The following is a 26,436-nucleotide window of genomic DNA, read 5'->3' as shown; positions in this document are numbered from 1 at the left end:
CTTTACTAGCAGAATCGTGGGAAAAACGTGATCTCTCTTTTAAAGAATTAAACAATCTCACGCATACTCAATGAGGTAAGGGAGTTGAAATATGTAATTTTGTTTGGGTTATGAGGGATATAATTAGTGACTGCAGGAGGGCTTGAAATTTGTGGAGCACAATGGTTTGTTTTTCCTTCAGAATAAGATGCATAATTTACAAAAACATATAAATAGGAGTCAGTTTGGGGTTCACAATGATTTACATGAATCATGACATTCCTGGTCTGATCCAGCAAGTGGCTCTGAATGTCTCTCTCTCTCTCTCGCTCACCCGTCTCTATCTGTGTGTTTCAGAGCTGGCCGGTCCAGGCCCCTCCCCCGCCACTCAGGAGCTGATGACACGCTTGGGGTTCTTGCTGGGCGAAGGCATCCCGGGCTCCGCGCGCATACCTATGGACGACAAGAATGAGAAAAAGGTATTTTCCGCAGCCGCTGCCAGAGTGAGAGAGGGAGACAGTGAAAACTGCACGGATTAAAGCTGCATGTTGCTGTCTGTCAGTGTGAGACAGACACAATGAAGAGCGTTTCAGAGCTGGAGTGTGTCTGTGCACGACCACAGTAAGTCATCGAGCCGCTGCATTGCTGATGAGAAACTTGAGGTCTGGTCCAGAAATAGTTTTGTTCTTTCGTTTAGTCTTTGGATGATGAGATGATTGGGTTGAGGCGGTCCGAACGCCCCTTCATGTGCGAAAGGCTTTTGTTTAATAAATCATAATGGTTCGTCGCTCTGGGAATCGCACGCAGAAGGAAGCAACAATGTGTGTCTTTGAGAGTTGTTAATGATCTGGCTTGCGTTGTGTGTTCTTGGACGATGCTGTCCAGTGGGATTCGGTGAACGTCTTTAATCTTTTTCATCAGGCTGCCTTTTGGAAGTTTGTTTTAAAGGAACTTTTATCTGGTTTTGTGACCTTGACTGACTCACAGTGATGACTCACAGGGGCTGCTGGTGTTTGGTCTGGTTTAGGTTGTTGGTTTGTGAGAGAAGGACTTTATCTGTTTAATTCAGGCTGTTTATGTTGTGTAGGTCTATTATGTTACAATAAAACACTTTTCTATGATGTTTTCGAAGTCTGAAATTATTTTTGTGGGTGTGCCACAATGGACAGAAGATAAATAAATAATAGGGCTGTCAAGCGATTCAAATTTTACATCTAATTTATTTTGTTAATTTCACATCAAATTTGTCTGAGTACTTAACCCCAAAAGATGATTTAAAATCATTACTGTGTTAAATGAGAAAAGCGTCAAATAGACATTACAAAAAGTAGCTTTACAAAGAAATATTGTATTTGATTCAACATAGAATTTATTACACACAAACTTTTAGGCTTTAATTTTTTTATGAATGTGGAATATGAAATTATTTTTTTTTATGAAATGATACTCTAAAGTTAAAACTGTGGTAAATGGGTGGCGGTTAATGTCTAAATGAGTAAGTCGTTCGTTCGTTCGTTCGTATGATCAACTGTATGAAATGTAAGATTACCTATGTAGGTCTCGGGCGGGTGCGTTAAATGCATTAATAATTTTAATTAGGGCTGGGCAACGATTAATCGCATCCAAAATAAAAGTATTTAAGAAATATATTATTATTTAAATTATATTTAAGAAATATTTGCATGTATATAGTTTATATGTATTTATACATAATTAATATTATATATAAATATAAATATTTGATATATTAATAACACATATTTCTTAAATATATACATGCATGTGTGTGTATTTATATATACAAAATAATTATACACAGCACACACACATATATTATGTAAACACAAACTTTTATTTTGGATGCGATTAATCGCTGCCCAGCCCTCATTTTAATGCATTATTTTTTTCCATAACTGATTAATTAAATTAAATCAACAGCCTTAATAAATAAATCAAAGTCGAAAACCTTAAAAAAAGTACTTAATATGATATTAATCGTAATATAAGTATATTTATATTTCTATTTTAATATGCCTATTTAAACATCAGTGTGGTGTAATGAATACGCAGGAGCCATTTTGTTGTCAGCTGACGAGAAACTTTTAAAACAGGAAATGACATAGAGAACCAGTGTAAACCCTCATGATTGAATGTGGATGTAAAAGGTCAGGTGAAAAGGCCTTTGGATGAGGTTCTGGTGGCATGTCAAGGTTTTTGCTTTATTAGCTGTTTATTTCCTCTGGTGGGTTTTATTTGGATGAAGATAAACATCGGACTCTGGTTTTGATTTAGATGCGTGCTGTTGTATATTAAAATTTACACTCACTGTTGGCATTTTAATCTGTTTTTTTTTCCCCTCTCTCTCATCTCTCTTTTACCCTTCCATATAACATAAAATCAAGATAGCAGTGTTTGCATCATTAAACTGCAGAAGCGGCCTGCATTAACATCAGCATGTCTCTGTTCTCTCTGCAGTGTCCAGTAAATCAGGGAATCAGTCCATGCTCGACTCTAACCAGCAGCACGGCGTCTCCATGCACAGAAAGCCCCTGCTCCACTTTAAACAGTAACAGCAGCCGCCCGTGCGGGACCATCAGCATCACCAGCCCCAGCTCCACCCTCGAGAGCAAAGACAGCGGCATCATTGGTGAGAGACAAACACACGTCCCAGCTTTATCTATCTATCTATCTATCTATCTATCTATCTATCTATCTGTCTGTCTGTCTGTCTGTCTGTCTGTCTGTCTGTCTGTCTGTCTGTCTGTCTGTCTGTCTGTCTGTCTGTCTGTCTGTCTGTCCGTCCGTCCGTCCGTCCGTCCGTCCGTCCGTCCGTCCGTCCGTCCGTCCGTCCGTCCGTCCGTCCGTCCGTCCGTCCAGCTATCTATCTATCTATCTATCTATCTATCTATCTATCTATCTATCTATCTATCTATCTATCTGTCTATCTGTCTGTCTGTCTGTCTGTCTGTCTGTCTGTCTGTCTGTCTGTCATCCGTCTATCATCTGTCTATCATCTCTCTGTCTGTCCATCCGTTTGTTATCTATCTATCTATCTATCTCTATCTGTCTGTCTGTCTGTCTATCTATCCGTCCGTCTGTCTGTCTATCCGTCTGTCTATCTGTCTGTCTATCCGTCCGTCTATCTGTCTGTCTGTCTATCTATCTATCTGTCTGTCTGTCTGTCTGTCTGTCTATCTATCTATCTATCTGTCTGTCTGTCTGTCTGTCTGTCTGTCTATCTGTCTGTCTGTCTGTCTGTCTGTCTGTCCATGCGTCTATCATCTATATCATCTCTGTCTGTCCATCATCTGTCTATCATCTCTCTGTCTGTCAATCCATCCATCCGAAATAATTATTAATATTGTTGCTCATAACAGTGGAGTTTTATATTGAATTATTTTTTATCATTGTTAATATACTGCAAATCATTTAGAAATAGTACTGTCCCCAAAATAAATAAAAATAGGAATTTTCATAATTTAGCATATCATATATGTTAGCTTATCATTCATTATTTAAATTGTGAAATAAAATTGAATGATTTCAAATTGATTATTTAATTCGATTTTTCACATTGAAAGATTGGAAACAAGATTTTTTCACATTACGGTAATGGGAAAATGCTGGGAAAATGTGCTTATTTTTTACTTAAAATATGTTAGTTTTTTACTAAATGTATTAACGTAAAATATGACCTGAGCATTTCTGTGTCACTCAGTAACTGAAAACCAGTTTTGCGTCATCATCACCCCATTAAAACACCCCCATCCCATCATCCTCTGCTGCACAGGCTGTGGCATCTCTGTGGAGATTCAGAGCGAGCTGAAATCACAGCCCATGTTGGCCTGTAGATCTAAACGCGGGTGTTCGCAGGATGAGGTGTTGATGCAGCTTGGCCGCTTCAGAAAGTCGATTTTGAGCTCCGCTCTGCATTTTTTTTTTAGGTTGCAGATAGAAAGATTAAACATTTCTCGATAAATTATGCAGCATTACAGGCTGGCAGTCCTAGTTTTTTGAGAAAATATTGGAGACAATGTATTAATACCACAAAGTTGTAGTTCGAAACTGGGTCTGACCCTGAATTATAGTCAGTTTTAATTCGCTGTCAGTGCTTGCAAGATGTTTATTTTGGCTTTTTGATGTAGCTACACATAAGAAGCATAACACATCTCTGTGTAAATCATTTGTTAAAACCATTCTTGCATGAATAGGGAAGAATTGTTTTGGGAATGTTTCCAAAAGTCTGTTTTTCTGGTGTTTCGTGCATCAAGCCCGTTGTCATTCGCTTTTTTACACAGACGAGAGAAGGAGGTCTGGAACATGTTGCCAGCGGGTGATGTTGGTTTGTTGATGTAGAGGAGTGTGTTTGGCCTGTTTGACCCGCTCAGGATGTGATTAATGCGCTCCTGACTTTGAAGTTTGTGAAGTCTTTTGTCAGATAGAAATAGTTCAGAAACAGTGTAATGATGTTGTGAACAGCTGTTTAGAGACACATGTGTGCACGTATTATATAGTGAGCTCTACACGTTTGAAACCCTTTTGAACATCTAGCTGCTTTTCTTTCATTTAAACCTTGAAATAAACAGCATCTGAGATTTGTGAAGTTATGCTGACAATGAAAACGATACATCTAAATGGTTATTATGACTATGAGAACTTCATAAAACCCCATCCACCAACCCACCCATCCATCCATCCACCCTCCCACCCATCCACCAACCCACCCATCCATCCATCCATCCACCCTCCCATCCATCCATCCATCCACCCACCCATCCACCCTCCCATCCATCCATCCGTCCACCCATCCATCCATGCATCCATCCATCCACCCACCCTCCCTCCCACCCACCCACCCATCCATCCATCCATCCATCCATCCACCCACCCATTCACCCATCCATCCATCCACCCATCCACCCTCCCTCCCTCCCTCCCACCCACCCACGCATCCATCCATGCATCCATCCACCCATCCATCCACTCTCCCACCCTCCCATCCATCCATCCATCCATCCATGCATCCATCCATCCATGCATCCATCAATCCTCCCATCCATCCATGCATCCATCCATCCATCCTCCCATCCATCCATCCATCCATCCATGCATCCATCCACCCTCGCACCCATCCATCCATCCATCCATCCATGCATCCATCCATCCATCCATCCACCCTCCCACCCATCCATCCATCCACCCACCCATCCACCCTCCCTCCCTCCCTCCCTCCCTCCCTCCCTCCCACCCACCCACGCATCCATCCATGCATCCATCCACCCATCCATCCACTCTCCCACCCTCCCATCCATCCATCCATCCATCCATCCATCCATGCATCCATCCATCCATGCATCCATCCATCCTCCCATCCATCCATGCATCCATCCATCCATCCTCCCATCCATCCATCCATCCATCCATCCATGCATCCATCCACCCTCGCACCCATCCATCCATCCATCCATCCATGCATCCATCCATCCATCCACCCTCCCACCCATCCATCCATCCATCCTCCCACCCATCCATCCATCCATCCATCCATCAATCCTCCCATCCATCCATCCACCCTCCCATCCATCCATCCATCCATGCATCCATCCACCCTCCCATCCATCCATCCATCCATGCATCCATTCATCCTCCCATCCATCCATCTATCCATGCATCCATCCACCCTCCCACCCATCCATCCATCCACCCTCCCACCCATGCATCCATCCACCCACAGATCCATCCATCCATCCATCCACCCTCCCATCCATCCATCCATCCATGCATCTATCCACCTATCCATCCATCCATCCACCCTCCCACCCATCCATCCATCCACCCACCCATCCATGCATCCATCCACCCACAGATCCATCCATCCGTCCATCCATCCATCCATCCATCCGTAATCCAGAATCCATGTGGAGTTTCACTGTTCGAAAAGTTTGATAACGCTAACTGTGCTCTGTGGCTAGTCAAATGTAAATAAAGTAGTGTCATTGATTGTGTCACTTTGTACAGATGGTCAGATGTTCTTCTTCAGTTGAAGGGACCATATTAAATCATGCTGGAGAACATGATCATCAGGTTCATGTAGTTCCAGTGTTGCTTCATTAAAGCAAAAGAGACACGGCAAAAACTGCAGTTTGTATTAAATTAGATATTAATGCAAAATACTTAGGCTAGTGCTTTCAGATGGTGTGTGTGCAAGCACTGACACATGGCACATGCAGCTGTTGTCACGCGTGTTATTTTATAATAAACTTAGCAGCTGAAATTAAACCCACAGATTCATCCGACCCCCTCAGATCACTGAGCAAACTCATGCATGAATTCAGACACTCTCATTTATCTCTATTGATTCAGTGCGTTGTTTTGGTGCGTTTTGTCTATTCATTGTTTATTTCTTTATTTGTAATTAGAATAAAAAAGGCAGAGTTATTAGCATCCCAGTGCTGTGTGTTTGTACAGGTCAGTTTTTAATGAGGTTGTGAGGGATGAAACTGGGCTAATGCTCATTAACGTGGCGTCAGGCGACGATCAGGTGAATGTGTTGATAAGGTCAGTGATGACTCATCAGTGTTTATCAGAAGTAATATCACGAGTTATGATGGTCATCTGAGATTGACTTCCATGACCTTTTTCATCGACATGCTCTCCTGTTTGCCACTCTTCAATCTGCCTTTTTTACGGGAAATGTGAAAATTTTGACTTAATATAATTTGTAACTCGCCTCCAATGCTGCAGATTAGCACTGACCACAATGACAAAAAGTATTGATTGATTGATTGATTTTTGTTTGTTTGTCTGCTTGCTTGTTTGTTTTTTGTTAGTCGGTTAGAACTGGCCACTATGACAATATACAGTATACATATGTCCTTACAAGTTAAACAAAAAATAGAGAAATGCTACCTTGGCAATTAAAATAAGCTCAAATAAAATAAGTGTTTTATATATTTATTTGATTTTATTTAAGTTAATCTTTATAACATTTTAAGGGACAAATGTTTGTATTTATTTATTGCCATTTTGATTAGGGCTGTGCGTGTTGACAAAAAATACTATCATGATTTTTTTTTTAAATCAATTTTGCAATATAAATCACTGCTTACACTGCTTATTGATTTTTTTTATATTTGCGGACACCCTATCTTTGTATAAATTATGCGTGGTTATGACATCGGTTATTTCTTTGTCTTTTTGAACTCTTGTTGAATGTTCAGTTCGCGAATGCCTGTATTATAATTTTTTGTTGACAAAAACAATTGTAGGGGAAACACTGCTGCTATCAGGATTGCTTTTGACTTTTGCTGATAATTTACTCACCCCCATGTCATCCAAGATGTCCATGTCTTTCTTTCTTCAGTCTAAAAGAAATTAAGCTTTTTGATGAAAACATTCCAGGATTTTCTCCATATAATGGACTTCAATGGGGTCCAAACGGTTCGATGTCCAAATGAGAGTTTCAGTGCAGCTTCAAATGACTTTAAACGACACCAGTCGATGAATAAGGGTCTTATCAAGGTCCCTTCGAGTCATGACTCGAAAAAAGATTTGTTCATTTTGATGAACGAGTTTGAACAGGAGAATCACGAACGCGCATCACAGAACAGAGCAAGGCGAGCATTTTTGCTTATAAAATTTTTTATGCTTGTTCATTATTTTTATGTTTTGAAATGACCGATCGTTTCGCTAGATAAGACCCTTATTCATCGTCTGGTGTCGTTTAAAGCTGCACCGAAACACTCATTTGGACTTTGAACCGTTTGGACCCCATTGAAGTCCATTATATGGAGAAAATCCTGAAATGTTTTCATCAAAAACCTTAATTTCTTTTCGACTGAAGAAAGAAAGACATGGACATCTTGGGTGACGTGGGCATGTGCCGGTATCAAATTTTCATGCTGCGGTTAATTGATTGAGCTTTTATCACGGTATACGGTATTATCACGATATTTTAATGAGATTATATTTTAATGCTCAAGAAAAACAGATGCATTGTGGGTCTCTAAAAAAACCCCTCAACTTACATCAAAATATGTAATTGTGATTTTCAAAACATATGGTAACTAAACCAAATTGTTTAAAATTTTGTGACAACATGTTACAATGTTTACATGGGACAATGACTGGTAGGTTACTGTTTGTATTATTCAATTAAATTCTTGGATTTGATTTCAGTCTTAATTCAATATTGACTCATTTGGATAAATATTAGGTAGGCCTCAGTCTGTTAATGTTTCTCAAGAAGAAGAAGAATCTCTCACATAATGCTGTAAACATACAGAGAGAAATGAAATATAATATTTAGCAAAATACTCCTTGCTATTTTTTTTTCTAGTCAACTAATGTGCTGGTCATTAAATGGCTTTCCTGAGGTAAATGTAACGTTTTGTGACACTACTGTTCTCCTGCAGTGTTACTGACCTCTTTCCGTGTTTGAGAACACTGATTGATTGTTATTATGTACAAGTAAATATACCTTTCGGTAAGTTGTACTGTATCTTTAAAAAAAAACGAAAGTAACATGATCGGTTTGCTTGAACTGAGGAGCAACGATCTGTGATCAGAACCTAAGAGCTAATTTATCAATAACAACTTTCATATCAAAAGTAATCTGCTCTGTCTAGTCTGTCGGTGTCAGTGTCCTCTTTGCTCTGTGATTTTTCTCTGTGGGAGAGCGTGTGAAAAGTGTCAAATGCGTTAATCGCCTTTCAGACAGGACGCGGAATGCGCGACGCTGACCGCTTGGTTCAACGTTGCCCTTCAGATACAACGCGATTTGCCATTTTACAAATAAAAAGTTGAACTATTCTTAACTTTAACCCCGGCGTGGTCGATGCAGGTCGACGCAGCAACAAAACATCCCTGAGCGTCGCGCGCGTATTCCGCGTCCTGTCTGAAAGTCTCAAGCTGAATGCGTGAGAGTTGGCAGCCCTGCGGGGATAAATCGTCGGGAGCGTTCCGCCATGCTTCTACTCCATGTGAGGATTGTTTACATTAGACTAGTGCGCACTGCCGCATGACATGTACACAGTGCATACATGTGGGGACTGTTTACATCAGAGTTTGCGCGTGTTTTGCGCAGCACGCAGTGTTTGAGCGGTTGAAGGAAAATAAGCAGCTAGTGCGCGCTCTAAAAGTCTAAATTCGAATCTTTTATTTTTCACGGTATTTTGAAGCGCCCGCGATAACAATATCGTGCATATTCATTACCGCGATTTATCGCATTACCGAATACCGGCACATGTCTACGTGGGGCTGAGTAAATTATCAGCAAAAGTGTTTTTTAAAAGTGAACTATAGTCGTGTCCCAAACAATTCAAGATGGTGAACAACTTTGTCAGAAATCTACTCTGTACTGTTGATTTGATTTGAATCAGAATCAATTTCAATGAATGAATCGGAATGAAATGCGATTGGTGTCTCTCGTTCTCTCGTTCAGCCACCATCACCAGCTCCTCCGAGAATGACGACCGCAGCGGCTCCAGTCTGGAGTGGGGTAAAGAGGGCAGTCTAAGGATCAGCGCTCAGCATGTGCTGGCACAGACGGCCACACGGGCAGACACATGCTCTCCGGTGGCCGAGGAAGAAGCGTCAACGTCCGGGACAGTCTCCGTGGCTAAGAAGACTTCTGAGGGACCCGTCCACTATCCCACACAAAGCTCGTCCAGTCTGATGATGCCTCGGCCCAACTCAGTCGCAGGTAAGACGGATCAAAACAACAGCTGATTGTGTTTACCATCAGGGTCGTCCTGGGATTCCTGAGGTGATGACTGACGCATGACTGAGACTTAAGGGAAGACGAAGACTGTGAGAGAGCACATTATCAGGACACATTCTTTCTCCTGTTGCTCCTCGAGGAAGCTGATATGTCGGGCAGCTGTTGTGTGTTGTGTGTGTGTTTGAGAGAGAGTGTGTGTGTGTTGGCTGGCTTCTGTCTTTAGCATCAGATCCACATTCCTCAGGCTGGTCTGACTGATCATGTGATCTTTCCCACTTCTCTGTCAGTTTGGTGAATCTCGCGAAAACATGTTGCATTTCACACTGAAATCAAGAGAACGAAATAAGACATTTTTGAACATTAAATTTTGCATTGGGACATTATTTTTAGGGCGATTAATTGGTCGATACCTTCTGGTTCGACCTAAATTCTGATTTTTTGCCCCATTCATTTCGTACTGTAATACATACAAATATTACATATTTTTTAAAAGCTTGTTTATTATAGGAAGTATTATACTATTTTTTTTTCCTTAGTGAAACAATTTTTCTTATGTTTAATGATTCTAGTTTTAGAGATTTGTCTTGGTTTTATGTGTTTGGATGATCATGAGGCTTGTAGATCATGCTGGCGATGAACGCTGATGTCTGCAGAAGCAGGTGTTGGTGAGAGAGATGAATGTGTGTGTTTGGTTTTGGTGTATTTTGATGTGTGTGTATGTTGTGCGAGATAAGATGCAGAAACACTTCTCATAAAAAGACGGCAGTCATTAAACTGAGCGAGTCGACAATAAAAAAACGGCTGGCATCATAAAGCATGTGCAGTTGTCAAGGTTAGAGTATGTTTTCTTTAGGCAGTCGAGTGTGTGTGTGTGTGTGTGTGTGTTCAAATCTTCATTTTGTACACCTGCTTGCTTTTACTCATTTCACAGCCTGTTTGGCCTCAGCGAATAAAGCATTAATCTTTACTGAGCGTTTGATAGATCTGTAACCTCACTACTTTCACAGCTGCCTATGTGTTGTTACCCTCCACACACACACTCACACAAACGCACATATTCAGATGAGAATCAAGGATCTTTGGTTTGATTTTATGATTCAGGTTCCAATTTATCTTCTGCTTAATGATTCTAATACTTTAATGAATCAATTAACAATTATTTTATTCAAAACAAATCATTGTAAATGCTTTTGCAGTAGAGTTTTATTTAATTCTTTATTTATTACCATCAAATCTGCCCTCTGAATATGTATCTTTTACTACATGTTGTCATATTGATTTAAGCCTTAAATACAACATAACTTCTTGAGTGAGTCAAGAACCACAGCCAGTGAATAAATCATTAGATCGTTTCCAATGGTACTCCGCATCGATTCAGCGCTGCAGTAAACATTGACAGAATATTTTTATGTTTTATCGGCAGGAGAATTCAGGCATTCGAAACCATCTTTCGGAATTTTTTTTTTTTTATATGGTTATTATTTTTTATTTTTTTATTATATAATACTGTGCCGGTTAACCGGTTACAGTCCTAACACACACACACACACACACACACACATATATATATATATATATATATATATACACACTGTAAAAAATATATTTTCAAGATTTGTTATCACAACATTTTTTCTTTCATCAAATCAATAATTTATTAAAATAATTTATTTAGTTCAGATAACGTATTATTTTGAGTTTCTGATGATTAAATTAATCTCCTTCATTGTAGTAACTTACTTTTTCCATTTCAATCAACTTAAAATTTTAAGGCAACCAGGTAACTTAATTTTTTAAGTTAAACCAACAATATTTTTTACATTGTATATATATATATATATATATGTGTGTGTGTGTGTGTGTTTCAGCTATTGCTCACAAATCATATTAATATCCGATTTATTCTTTCAAATTGATTCTTTTCAAATGGTTGAACAAGTTAACAAATAATCTTAAGGGGGTGGCACGAATGAGAAGAGAAGCGCTACGTCTTTAAATTTCGAACATATTGTTTTCATTATTTATTTTCATTATTATGTACACACACCGGCAGTGCCATTTACATAGTTTTATATTAAATTTACATTATGTTTGTCTCATATCATCATTATTGTATATACTAAATTCACCCTGTGCTGCAAGATACATTTAGATTTACAATAATTTCCAGAAATCAGCTGTGTGGATGGAAATTGCTGATGTTATGGGATTTTAAGGTGAGATTCTCAATTCATTCAGTTAACGTGCGCTCTGAGGTAAAGTGTTCAGACTTCAGACTCAGCAACCATTGTATTTATTGTACAGGACAATCATAACATAGTATACAGACGTTATCTTAATTTCATAATGTCCTTAAACATACCAATATTGCTGGCCATAAACTGAGCGATAAACTAAATCTATGAACTAGGGATGCAAACAGTTAATCGATTATCGAATTTATAAGAATTTACTCCATTAAATTAAATTAATTGTCGGCTAATGTTTCAAGTTTTTTATGCAAGTAGTTTACCAGATAGATTATTATATAGTGTAGGTAGGATAAGCCTACCCATATAGATGTTTATTTAAAATGTATTTTATATTTCTTAATGTTTCACCTGCAACAGGTGAGCCAGTGCACGATCATTTTTTTTATGTATTTTAATTTTCTGTGCATAATTTATTTTGTTAAATGCCATCACTCTGTGACGTATCCCAACTGCACCAATAAAACATCAATTGAGCAATATAACATGCATTTTTATTCAGTATATAAGCAATTTTTAGCTTTTTATGTTCAATTGATACTGTGAGGAATTTACATTCTCGGGAAAATAGGCGCTTTTCAGTTAATCGTTAATAAATCGACACGGTTGGTAAACTAATGATTAATTCGCATCCCTACTATGAACAACTATTCTTTTGAGTTGTTGTTTTTATTTCTCAGTTGACTGAACCAGTTCATAAATCAGCTTAAGTGATTCATTAATGGATCGAAATTTAAAGTCTGTACCCAGTAATCACAAATGTCTAGGAAGGTAATGGACGTTCATTGGTTAAAAATGAGAATAAAAGTCTACAAAAGTGATGTCATAATGGACTGTGGTACTAGAGCTACGCTTTTAGTGGCCGTTCACACAGGAAGTGCTTTCCAATCACACTATATTTTAATTATTGGTCTATATATTGTTGTCCTTTATGGATCCCGACAGCATAAAGTTTGGAATGGTGTTATGGGGAATAAATGATGACTGAATAGTTTTTTGTTGTTGTTGTGATCTGTCCCTTTAAGTGTTCTGGAGTGAATGGTGCTTTAGTCATGTCTGTCTGGGATTCTCAACCTCAGTGAATAATCCTACCGTTTAATTTCTGAGACCGAACTTCATTTGTGTCCAGGCAACCGATCCATTTACTGGACAGCTCATTAAGACCATACTGAACTCTCTCTCTCTCTCTCTCTTTCGCAGAAAACAAAGACCCCATTTTAACCGCTCACATATTAGAATGAGTCACAAATCTCGCTCATGTCATTCCACGACGGCTCTGCTGCTTCTGCATCGCAGAAATCTCAAATATGTGGCACAATGTGCAGTATGATATTTTTTTTTTTATTCACATATGAATTATAATCTTACAGACGAGAACGTAAGAGCCACACAACAAAGATCTTGATTTTTGAGTGTGTGCAAAAGCTAGGCGATTCCCAATATCTTTGTAATGTGGTATAAAAATGAGCAACTTTGTGAATATGATTTAAATGTGATGTTTTATTTGGCCTTAAGCTTCGTAAAGACATTGTGATTAGATCAGTTTCATGATTTATTCCTTGTCACATGATTAACGCAATGCTTGATTTCTTGCGTTGATGCATTCGGAAATAGTTCACAATGCAAAGCAATGATGCATCATGTAATATAAGAGTTGTATTCTCAGCATTGCCACAAGGGTGGACATTAGCGTTAATTCAGCTGTCATTTCTGCAAACATTCGGAGAGTATCTAGCCAATTAGTTACAGTTAATTAAGCTGTCAACATTTATTACCGGTCAACACTAACAGTTATAGCTAGTTGCTTTAATAATAGCACATCTGCTTTGCATCTCCCCCTTGAGGACCACTACAGTAATGCAATAATGCATGTTAAATATGTTCAGCAGGTTTGTGCGCTTAAAGAGTATTGACTAAACATTTCCATCTGCCTTTGTGTGGAGTTTGTTTACGGCTTAAGAATGAGTTTCAGTGCCTGTAATTTAAACGTCAATAGAAGAAACTATATTAGAGTTGGATTCAATTCTGAGATTCATTTCAAAACTGTCCATTGGAATGAATTAATGATTAATTGAAGATCTGTCTCTGAGCGTATACATCAATATTCAGGTCATAAAGCTGAAAAATGTCAGGATATATAGTTTGGGGTCACTAAGATTTTTATTTTTATATTTTATTTTTAAGATATTTTATTTCATTCTTTTGAAAAAAAGAAATGAAAAGGAGCAGAAAGAAGATAAACTTATAATATCTGCCCCTCAATTCCAAAGAGGTACACTTACAACACACATTTACTTTGCACACCAAGCCTGCATTTATATGACCAAAAATACAATAAAAACAGTAATATTTTGAAATATTATTATAATCTAAAATAACTGTTTTCTATGTAAATATATGGTCAAATGTAATTTGTTGCTTTGATTCAAAGCTGAATTTTCAGCATTATTACTCCAGTCTTCAGTGTCACATGATCCGTCAGAAATCACTCTAATATGAGGATGTGCTGCTCAACAAACATCAATGTTGAAAACAGTTATGCTGCTTTATGTTCATAATTTTAGGATTCTTTGATCAATAGAAGGTTCAAAACCAAACTTTTGAATGGTAATGTATTTTCTGGTTGTGTGTGGGACACGTCCACTTTTAATATCTAACATTAGGTGTTCAAAAAATATATTGATATTGATTCTTGTCTTTGCAAACAGCACTAACAAGCTTAAACAGTGAATACACACACCAACTGTTGGCACTACATGAGTTTAATTAGAATCAAGAAAGCAAAGAGCTCAAGCTAATTAAGCTGATTTGCTATTTAAAATGTATAAAATGAAAAACGAAGTGTCTTTTATGGCTTGAGCACACGGCAGCTGGACATGTTGCCACACACAAACATGCACACATGCAGTCAGGCAAAAGCCAGGTCTGTGTTGTTCTTGCTGGTGGGTCTGTTCGATCGCCCTCTTAATGCCCGTGAGCCTCCCAAAATAACGGACATAAATCTATAATTGTATTATCGCACAGCAGGACACGTCTGCAGAACATTTCTCCTCACCTCCTGCACGCCAAGTGTGCTTACCGTCTGAAATACAGCCGAGAAGCAGCAGACGGGATAGCATGCATGCTCTAAAATTAAAGAAATAGTGCTGAAGGAAGATAGGAATATTGGATAAATTCCGAACATGATGATGATGATCAAGTCACATTTATTTCTACTGCGTGTTATACAACACAGACTGTTTTAAAGTAGTAAATAAAGAAGATAGTGTGTCCACAATTCAGTTTGAGTTTTGTTCTGATCTGATTGAATATTAAAAGTGGTTTAAAGATGTATTTTAAACATCTGATTTAAGACGATAGTAAATATGTGAGTCTGGCAAGCTCCAGAAAGTATACAATTCGGAAAGAGTTCGAGACACTACAGGGTAAAATTTTTAGATAATAGATATCACCATGAAACTTTCTCAGTTGATTGATTCACAAGTATATTTAAAAAAAAATGTATAAAGTTTTTGAAATTTGTATGTTTAATTATGCAAATTAGGCATTATCTCGTTAAATATGCACAATTTTGCATATATTTTTGGTAGATAGATCTGGACATATGATAAAGCCAGGTGCAAAATTATTTTCATTTTGTTTACACACAAGAAAAAAAAAGAAAAAAACGTTCAGAGGGATTTCAGGATATGCTTTCATTACCTAGGAAATCAAAATATACTGTCCATACCCTTAAAAAAATTGATTTTCGCCATAGTTTTTTTGATTGAAATGTCACATAAATCAGGCCAGGAATGATTTATTAACAAATCCCTCTGAAAATATCTTCAGAATACTGCTGCTACATAGGCTGAGATATTTGTACTGGAGAATGACAAACTCATTTTGAGAAAAAGGCATTTAAGAAGGGAATTTAATACATTTCTATTGGGAAAAAAATGCTCAAAAGTTGTAAGTTGTTAGTAATAATAATATAAAATACTTCAAGCTCATGAAAACGGATTATTTAATAACATGGCAGGCATAAAGGCCTACAACTGCAGTAAATCAATTAATCAACATTGGCAGAGTACACCATGTGATGCGTCTGAGCGAATCACATTAGCAGAAACCAGTGAGATTTCATCATTAACTTTAAATCACCCTTTGGACATTCACGATTGGTTACTGATAGAAAGGAAATGGTCGTGTTTGGGTTACACAGAGCTTTACAATGATACTAGTCAGTAAACAGACTGGAATGGGTAAATTCGGGAGACATTTACTACCTGCAAGTAGTGTTGTCAAAAAACTCGGTACTTCGGTACCAAGTCGGTACTAAAAAAAAAAAATGTTACGGTACCAGCTTTTCTAGGTACCGAGTACCAGGTAAATCCAGTTCTGTTCTAGACGCGCTGTCTGAAACGTGCACAGTTGCGTCCTCTTTATAACGCTGATATGGCTCTCTCTCTCTCTGAATCCACTTGTTGAAACAAAAGGAGGAAAGAGCCACATATGGAAATATTTTGGATTAGGTTAATGTCACGTTGCCATAAGAGGCCGATTACATGCAAATTCTCAATTTCAAATATAGGCGCGATTCAAGCGCGCTCATAATAAAAACTCGTTGGCGTTGCATAGCAACGACAGACGCCACGTGAGAGCAAGCGCTTTGGAAAGAATAAGCACGCGCAAAAATATAATTAAAAAACACGCGCGACATGTGAACGGCCTCTAAAGTGCTTTCGGGGTAGTTTTACGAGTACATGAACACAGTAGTATCCACCCGACACCAGAGTAGGCTACTGGTATTATTATTGTCATTTAATGTCAGTGCCAGTTCTAGGCGTATTCTTGCCTTTATAACTCATCAGGTTTAAAAAGCCTTTTTTTAAATTAAATATGAGTGCAGTTTTAGATTAAATAAAAGGACAGTCAAGTCAAATAAAACATGTTTTATGGTAATGCTACAAAGATACCATTCATCAACATTACTTAGTTATCAACACATTGAGTGAACAATATATTTTTACAACATTAATTAATGTTTGAAAATGTTATTTATTACAAACACCTGATTGTTCATGTTTGTTCACTTAATTCATTGTGCATTAAATAAATAATGGATTAAAACTTTACAAACAACTTTAAAAATGTGTTAGTGTATACTATTGTTTATTTTAGGTCATTTTATCTAATCTTTTTCTAAAGTGTTTATAATACAAATGTACAGTTTCCATACTTGTAACCGTGATAAACACTTAAATATATGTAAATTTAAACTAAGCTTTGGTACCGAAATTGGTACCGAGAACCGTGAATTTTAACTGGTATTGGTACCGAATACTGAAATTTTGGTACCGTGACAACACTACCTGCAAGTAAACTAAATGTAATAAAATAAACATCTTAATGTATCCACAAGTTTCCTACGCCCCATGAGGCCTTGCGTCAAAAGTGGACGCGACTTCCGGTTTGAAGTAAACAAAGCGCTACTTGACATGCTTGACACTCGTTCATTCAACAGTTGACAGTCATTCAAGTTATAGCGATCCAAACTAGCTAACGATGTGGGAACACAACCTCAACGAAATTCAAAAGGGTGAAATAACAGTACCTTTACCCTCCGCAGTAGTTGATTGGGAGTATTATAATAACATTATTAATAATCAATACTCATCAAGGCATTTTGACAGACAGTTGTGCGAGCTGACAAACAATTAAAATAAAAAATACACACTTAGTCATTGTGCTTTGGAGTTTATTTAAAATTGTAAATGAATGTGCTACTTGAAATTACTGGCACATTTGGTATTCTGTCAACACAGGCTTTGATCCTGAGTTTAGGTGTAACATCAGTAGCGAACAGCCAAACACATGCTGATAGATTTGATAGAATATTAAGAATTTAAACAAATGTACACAGGAAGATTCGTCTTTCGGGAGGTGATGGAAACTACAGTCGTTGGCAGGATCAGAGACGGGCTCTGGCTGGATCACTCAGCACATGTTGTCCCTGAGCTCCGTAACGACATCTCTCATAAAGATTTGCGTCTTTAAATAGTAAAATAATTCTCAGAAAAACAGCTAGCCTCTTCGCTAACTAACACACAAAATACCATTGGAACAATATCCGCCGCCTCATCGGAAGTTTCACCCACTTTATTTTTTACAGGAGCGCCCCTCGGAAATTTGTGGATATTTTCAACGTTTTCTTTATAGCAGCTTGAAAGAACACATTGAAGGAGTAAACTCTCAAAACAAAATCTCAAAACTGATCCCCCCATGAAAAATCGACGTTTTTGCCTGCCGTGTCTCACCTAAAAGGCTAAAAGTAAATGCTGTGTAATATATCAGGGCTGTTTGGTTGAATCAATGCAGAAGTGGAGGGTTATCAAACCCTCTGTCGTTCCTCACAGGACTTGTAGCATTAGTGAAACGAGGCAACAGTTAGGAAGCATCTATGCCTACGCCCTTCACTCTCTTTCTCAGAAAATGAAGAGACTGAGGCAGATGGTGTTTCGGCGAGAGATGAAATTCTGCCGTTCTTCTTCTTAGCTCTGTGGTCTTTGGAGACTCGGCAGAAGCGCATGCTTAAGATTTCATCTGCTGTGCAGAGGCATCAGTCCAGAAACTTTAGAGCATCTTTAATCCATCCGTCCAGATGGTTCTGCTCACATGGGCCAGCCACAATTCACAATTTAAGAACTGGCCCCTGTTCAATTCATCAGCGGGGAATTGAATTGAATTCACTGAATTACAATTAAAAGAAGTTCAACACAGTCAAGCAACATAATTAACAATCAAATTTACCGATTAGACTTATTTTTTAAAAACATTATTTCAGCACTCTCAAAACAAATTCCCATACAGCTTCACAACATACTTTTTTTTATAATTGTATAATAATATAAAATGAAAATGATTAATTGTAATATTTATAATTATATATACTTATATACAGGGCTTAACATTGACTTTTTTGCTGGCTGGTGGTTTTCCAAAGTTACACAATTTGGACATTGATGCCATAGGGGAATAACTATCATATAGATAGTTTTGATAGCATCTCATAATTTAGCAGCCGGTATATTAGGCTACTGTCACTTTAAGACCTGACGCACAGACCCATTATACTGTTTTATATAGCCAATATAATGTACTGTGCACGCACTTTGGGTGTGAGCACAAAATCCAAGGAAATGAGTAAAATTGTGCTCAGTACGTGCAATCCCTCGCCAGAATTTAGCCCTGAACCACCAACAATATTCATCTGCAGCAAATAAAACGAGTGAGTAAAGGGTTGGTGCGTCAACTCGCTTTCGGAGAGATTAAAGAGCGAGAACACGCAGCATATACACACTCTTAGAAGAAATGGTTCTATTTAGAACCACAAATGGTTCCATCCGCCGCTTCAAATATGGAACTCCAAAATGGTTCTATATAGAACCTTTTTTTTTTGGTAAAAGGTTCTATTGGCCAAGTATGGAACACCAGGGTTCTATATAGAACCCAGAGGAACCCTTTTTTTAAGAGTGTATAGAACCTTTTAGGGGTTCTAAATACATAGCACTGATAGAACCTTTTCTTCTAAGAGTGTAGACGTGAAACCTCCAACACTTTATTGGCAAGTGTATCAGTTTCATTGTCCGATGAACAAGATACATGTACATGATATTCAAGTCAGATGATTAAGATGAACAGGGAAGAAGATTCATCTTTGTGCTTCAACTGTACAGCTTTTATGATTACAACACCATCTTTTTCACATTTTAGAAGTAGTGTCTGACATAAACTTTTAATTTATGTTAGTTTTTGTGGAAACATGGTCTTCAGGGTGAATATTGAGGTTTTGGTGACACTTTTCTGCTGTTGATAGATAGATAGATATCTATATATATATATATATATATATATATATATATGAAATGCATTATTATAAAATTGACTCATTTAAACTCTTCAGGCTTAAATGCAAATTTGCATTGCAGTACAGTACAGCTCAGCTCAAATTGAATTGAAAGAAACTTTTTTAAACCCTGTTGAGCTCTCAGTACGTCACATGTACAGGTGGCGGTCTTCTGCAGTGATCACTTGTGTGGTGTTTTGTGGACTCAGAGGTTGGCTTGGGTTTGGGTAAATGTCTCACTCTGTGGCTGTGGCTGCTGTCCCAGGAAATGACACGTGCCATGCACATTTACATTGGTTGTGGCTTGTCTTTTTCCCGACAGCTGGTGTATCCAGAACAGAGCGCTTGCTCTGGTGACAGTGCATCTGGAATCACTGGTGTCTTCAGCTGTGGCCGTTTGTGTTCAGCTCCACTGAACTGCTGCTTTTTCACTTTTAGATTCACTAGAACTGGGAGACATAAATTATCTATCTATCTATCGGTCGGTCGGTCGGCCTATCTATCTAACTGTTTGTCTGTCTATCTATCTATCTATCTGTCTGTCTGTCTGTCTGTCTATCTATCTAACTATCTGTCGGTCGGTCGGTCGGTTCTAAAATAGACTTTGTGTTTTTTACACAAAAAAATATTTTTTCCTGCCCCTGATGTGTTTTAAAGAGATTCAACCATATTGACATTTTTGTTGGCAGCATGAATGTGTCACATTTTATTTTATACTATTGCTATGTGTTGCCACCCATCTCCTCTTAAAAACATACTTCATAACCTGTCGTGGTGGTTTTTATGAAGTACTCCATGCATCTAATTTCACGGTTTGTTTAGGCGAAACTGGCACTTCACCTTTATCTTGTCATATTTAGAGTCGCCACATGCTTTCACATCTCTCTCTGTTTTTAAAGATCACATTTGGCAAAAATTTGTAGAAGATTTATGAATTTTTGTTTTGCAGAACTAGGCATGCATCAGAACTAGATTATTATAATCATAAGCTTGTATTGCGACGCTGACGGTTTCTATTTCTGATGCGGTACATGTCCATTCTGGTTATTTTATCCATAGATGTATAGCATGGCTGACTCCGCCGTCGGTGTATGAATGAGTGAGTGAATGTGAGGCAAAATGTAAAGCACTTCGGTGGCCATTGGGTTTGTGAAAGCGCTATAAATGCAGTCAATTGTACCATTTATTTGAGTTACTGTTGCCTTTCTATCAGCTGGAACCAGTCTGGTCATTCTCCTCTGACCTCCGGCATCCACAAGGCATTTTCACCCGCAGAACTGCCGCTCACTGGACTTTTTCTCTTTTTCACATCATTCTCTATAAACCCTAGAGATGGCTATGAGGGAAAATCCCAGTAGATCAATAGTTTCTGAAATACTCAGACAAGCCCGTCTGACATCAACAACCATGACACGTTCAAAGTCACTTAAATCACATTTCTTCCCCACTCTGATGCTCAGTTTGAACTTTAGCAGATCGTTTTGATCATTTCTACATGCTTAAATGCATTGAGTTGATGCAATGTGATTGGCTGATTATATTATATATGCATGATACAAAGTATACCTAATAATGAAAGTATACCTAATGCATAAATGTAAATGAATTTGTGATTTACCGTATGTATTGCTTGCAAATAGTCACAATACACAGTAAATATTGGTCTGAGCTAAAGCCAATACTAACCAGTGGTTTGTTTGTTAACATCACTCATTAATGCTGTAACAAAAGCGAGTCCTGACTTAGTGGTGTTGTTATTAAGATCGATTAGCCTCATCCCCGATGGTGCAGTGAAGGAGCGTCTGACCCTCTGTCACAACAGACTCGACTTATGAACATGAATCGAGCGTGTTAATTAACATCACTCCGAGATGCATGAACAGCACCCGGCTCTAAAGGCCCACTTGTTTGACCTGATGATTATTCAAGTGATGACATCATCTGGGATATGCATATTCATCAATGGGCTCCTTTCAGTAAACAAGGGTACAGCAGATTACTGGCCTGTCTGCAGGGGAATAGGGTGTAATCTGGGGAGCTGGTCACGGGCCAGTCCCCTACTAAAGCTGGTCTGATTAGATTTCTCTCTCAGTGAGGTTTAGTTCTGCCACTGTGGAACGATTCACTGTTTATCAGCTATTTTTATAGGAGCCCAAGGTCACAAACACACACATGCAGATGCAGAGACGTTCAGGTTTGAAACACAGATGGGTTATCCATATGCAGTCTCCTGTTCTGTGCATCAGATATGTGGAGGTAAACTAGATTTACATTTCTAAAGGCAACAGCAGGGCTTGTGCGGGAGTGAAAGAATAGTGGTGAAGTTTTAAGTTAGTTTAAGAATTAGTCTTTGGTTCTGTGTAAATGAAATGCCGTAGCAGAGGGAGCTTCATTTTTTCGCCCACGTCCCTGTCAGCAGATATTAAAACATGTACTAGTCTACTGTAACTCTCTTGACTCATGGTAAAAGCACATTTCTGCTACACTTTGCTGTAGTTTTAGCACCTGATATTATTTCAAACAGGTAAAGGTGCTTTTCCATAAGGATTGTGCTCACCTTGAATTTAAATTTAAGGTTCTCACCTTTGAATTTGAATGTATGGAAGTACATTAACATTGAATTGAAAGTCAGAGAAACTCATTTAACTGTGATTTTCATAAACTATGTAAAAGTAAACTTTTTACCTACTAAATGGTAAAGTTATCTTGTCAACTTTGAAGATTTAAAAATCCATCCGTCCATCCTTCCATCTGTCCATCCATCCGTAGTTTGTCCGTCCATCCATCCATCCATCCATAGTTTTTCCATCCATCCATCCATCAATCCATCCGTAGTTTGTCCGGTCATCCATCCATCCATCCATCCGTAGTTTGTCCATTTATCCATCCACCCATCCGTCCATCCATCCATAGTTTTTCCATCCATCAATCCATCCGTAGTTTGTCCGGTCATCCATCCATCCATCCGTAGTTTGTCTGTCCATCCGTCCGTCCGTCCGTTCATCCATCCGTCCATCCATCCGTAATTTGTCCATCCATCCATCCGTAGTTTGTCCATTTATCCATCCATCCGTAGGTTGTCCGTTCATCCATCCATCCATAGTTTGTCCGTTCATCCATCCATCCATCCGTAGGTTGTCCGTTCATCCATCCATAGTTTGTCCGTCCATCCATCCATCCGTCCGTCCATTTGTCCGTTCATCCTTCCATCCATCCATCCGTAGTTTGTCCGTTCATCCATCAATCCATCCATCCGTAGTTTGTCCGTTCATCCTTCCATCCATCCATCTGTACTTTGTCCGTTCATCCATCAATCCATCCATCCGTAGTTTGTCTGTTAATCCACCCATCATCTATCTTGATACATGAATACATATTTCTTTCATCACATAATCTAGATTTAATGTATTTCTATAGATATTAATATTAAAATGGTAATTGGAGAATGTGCTCAGATGTAGGCCTTAATATAGCATCTCAATGCCAAAACAGTGAAGAACATGCAAGGCTAAATACACCTCATCTGCATAGGATCGTTTTATGAACCGTACGTTGTAAACCTCTGACTCAGTGAATTTCAATTAGGTGACATGACTGGACAGTCTAGGGACATTACCTAGCAATGTGAGATAATTAATATTCATGAGCCCGTTATTCACCATATACAGTACCAGCCAGAACACCGTTACATCTTAGTGCCTGCCTAACGATTCTCTACCAACCCATTCATTTACAGTACACCCTAGCAACACTCGAGCAACTGCCTAGCAACCTCTGAGAACACCGTGACAATCATCTTCTTCCCTTTAAACTTCACTCAAAAACTGTGGTGTAGGATTTACTCAGAAATTGCTAGTGCCTTTCACAAATAATTGCAAAGAAATGCCAGTTGAAATAGCGACTCACTGCGTTGTCAGATGAAGACATGTTTAGACACAATGGACAATTTTTCAGTATGAGTGTGTTATTTGTGAACAACACATGTCACAAAACATTAAATTACTAAACCTAACCACAAACGCAATGATAAAACAGTGTAAATACAGCTGGAAAACAGTGAACAAATGAAGTGCAAGATGGGGGAATCAGAAAGTAGAGTGGGTTTAACTTAAATTAATAATGTTGATATTTACACTTTAATTTCTACAAGCTTAAATCGAGACCTTTTTTCCTCAAAATCTTGCCTGAACTTGTTTATTCAGTTGTAAGTTTTCATTTCAGATTTGTTTTTCTGCACTATTGACCACAGAATCATTTTTTTCTGAGCGAGGCTCTTTAAAGCTGAAAGGGGCGCAGCTGATTTCCCTCACTCCACACCTCCAGTATCCCACCTCCCTCCTCAATGACGGCTCCCTCCTCTCTTCATTCAGTTCTTCGCATGTTTTTTTCTTTCCTCGGTAGGATCATAGATTATTTCTCCCTCGGCTGCCCGCTTCAAACTGTAATCAGCCGCTCTGTAGGAGAGAGAGAGAGAGAGAGAGAGACCTCTTCTGTATCCCTCTCCTGTTTTCATTTGGATTGCGGGGCGAAGAGCTGCGGCAGGGATTTTTCTCTGATGCTTTGTGGATGCGCTGAGCGATGCAGTGAAGCTGTTCACCAGTTGAATGCGGTGTGTGTGAACATGGAGGTGTCCTGAGGAGAGAGAGAGAGAAACAGGTTTGCGGCGCTGCGTCTGCCTGTGCCCGAGGAACGAGTCTGTGAGTACCGAGAGCTTCCAGGGAAAGTAGTTTCAGAGCAAACAGGTTGCTGATGCATGGATGCACATCAGAGGCCGTACACCGAAACAGCTTGAACGACGTGAAATATTGCACTGTTTAACTTTTGCATTGTAGAAATAAGTTGAGTCGTCTCTCTTTTTCTTATGAAATGTCTGATTGTGTGTGTTTGCTCAGTGACCTGGTTCTGTTCGGCCATTCACTCTTTACAGTGTTTATTATAGTCGCCGCTCGTGATTTGCATTCAGGATGATGTCATCTTTCTGTCTGCACGGTTCCTCGTTTATGTCAGACAGGTCAATGCCAATGCTGCGGTCAGCGACCTTTAACCCAGCCTCGTTTTCATATCCATGCTCTTTTTGTCGTGAGCGTGTTCTTAACCTGATTATTCTTAATAAGCCGACAATGCACGGGTTCATGTAAATGCATTAACCCGTTTTCCTTTATCAGAGTAACGGCTTAAGTATAAACTGATCAACACAGCTATTGCCCATCTCCCTGATCTGTAAACACATGAACCCGTCTACCGTCTGCTTATTGAAGAGCTCATGAGTGATACGTGACAGGAAAGTGTCCTTACTGCGGATTTAAGTGCATCCAGACAGAGCGAGTGTTTCACTGTTAGCGGGGAGGAAATAAATCGCAAACTCCCGACTCAAGAAATGATCGAAATGTGTTATCATCTAAGAGTCTCCATCTGACATTGTGGAATACTCTACTCCGGCGCAAAATGAACCTTTGGTCTAATTAAACATCGGTACATAGTCAATCGTTCTCTGAGATTTGTTTTCATGATAATCGAATGTAAAGTGTTTTATCTCTAAAAAATGTTTAGCGTATAACGCTAGTAATGGGGGCATTTAATAAGTAAAAAGAAATTGCTAGTTTATACCACTAACAAGTCTCAAAATAGCCCCACACTAACGCAGTAACACAATGAGGGTCCGTACATGCAAAACGAAGCATTGAGAACTTTGTAAGTGACCGACAGACCGTTTAATAAAAAGATAAGTCTCGATAAGTCGATCCCCGAACGACGTTCATAGAGTTCAGAAGTTCACTCAGCACAACGTTCGTGGTTTGACTTATCAAGACTATTTTCTAAGATGGCTCCTGTCTGTATTCGCGAAGTGGACTGTCTTTATAAAGTATTTTCTTATTAAACGGTCTGTACACTTAGAAAGTTCTCAATGCTTCGTTTTGCATGTACGGACCCTCATTATGTTTCTGTGTTATTGTGGGGCTATTTTGAGCCTTGTTAGTGGTATAAACTAGCGATTTCTTTTTACTTATTAAATGCCCCCATTACTAGCGTTATACGCTAAACAGTTTTTAGAGATAAAACTCTTTACATTCGATTATCATGAAAACAAATCTCAGAGAACGATTGACTAGGTACCGATGTGTTATTCGACCAAAGGTTCATTTTATGCCGGAGTTCTCCTTTAACATCACGACTGACATGACATATGAAATACTCAGAGACAGATCCACGAATGGTTAGGTTTTGATGTCACTACGGTGGAAACCTGATTCACGAATAAAGTCTTGCATTGCCGGGATATTGGATTGCATGTAAACCGGGACAACAGGTTAATTCAATAAGCTGATTTTTGGAAGTTACTATCTACAGTATGTGCTTAATGTTGGATGGAGTGAAAAGCTTTTTAAAACTGTTGTGATTTTCCTTTTTCAGCAACAAGCTCCACTAAGCTGGAGGATCTGAGCTATCTTGATGAACAGCGAAACACCCCCCTGCGCACGTCCATCCGCCTGCCCTGGCACAACACCGGGGGCAGAGCTACACACGACAAAGGTACAGTCACAATCGCATCATGTGTGCTCGGTTTTTCTCTTTATTTCTTTAAGAGTGCCATGAAACTT

At 38.7% G+C, this 26,436-nt stretch overlaps 1 protein-coding gene across 3 annotated transcripts in view; it reads left to right on the top strand.

Annotated features, from left to right (window-relative positions):
- tanc1b (tetratricopeptide repeat, ankyrin repeat and coiled-coil containing 1b) overlaps positions 1 to 26,436 on the top strand; it is a 169,952-nt gene that overhangs the window by 81,690 nt on the left and 61,826 nt on the right. For all 3 annotated transcript variants that reach the window (XM_039683286.2, XM_039683285.2, XM_089133454.1), the window contains 4 exons: positions 337 to 458; positions 2,455 to 2,626; positions 9,422 to 9,682; positions 26,249 to 26,368. In XM_039683286.2, coding sequence (XP_039539220.2) covers positions 337 to 458; positions 2,455 to 2,626; positions 9,422 to 9,682; positions 26,249 to 26,368 — 675 coding nt within the window. The remainder of the gene's footprint in view (positions 1 to 336; positions 459 to 2,454; positions 2,627 to 9,421; positions 9,683 to 26,248; positions 26,369 to 26,436) is intronic.

Source organism: Pimephales promelas, chromosome 7 (assembly GCF_988280905.1).
Source record: "Pimephales promelas chromosome 7, fPimPro1.hap1.1, whole genome shotgun sequence".
Classification (NCBI taxonomy): Eukaryota; Metazoa; Chordata; class Actinopteri; order Cypriniformes; family Leuciscidae; genus Pimephales; species Pimephales promelas.
The sequence above is the reverse complement of the archived record's forward strand: the minus strand, read 5'-3'. Positions and strand labels throughout refer to the sequence as shown.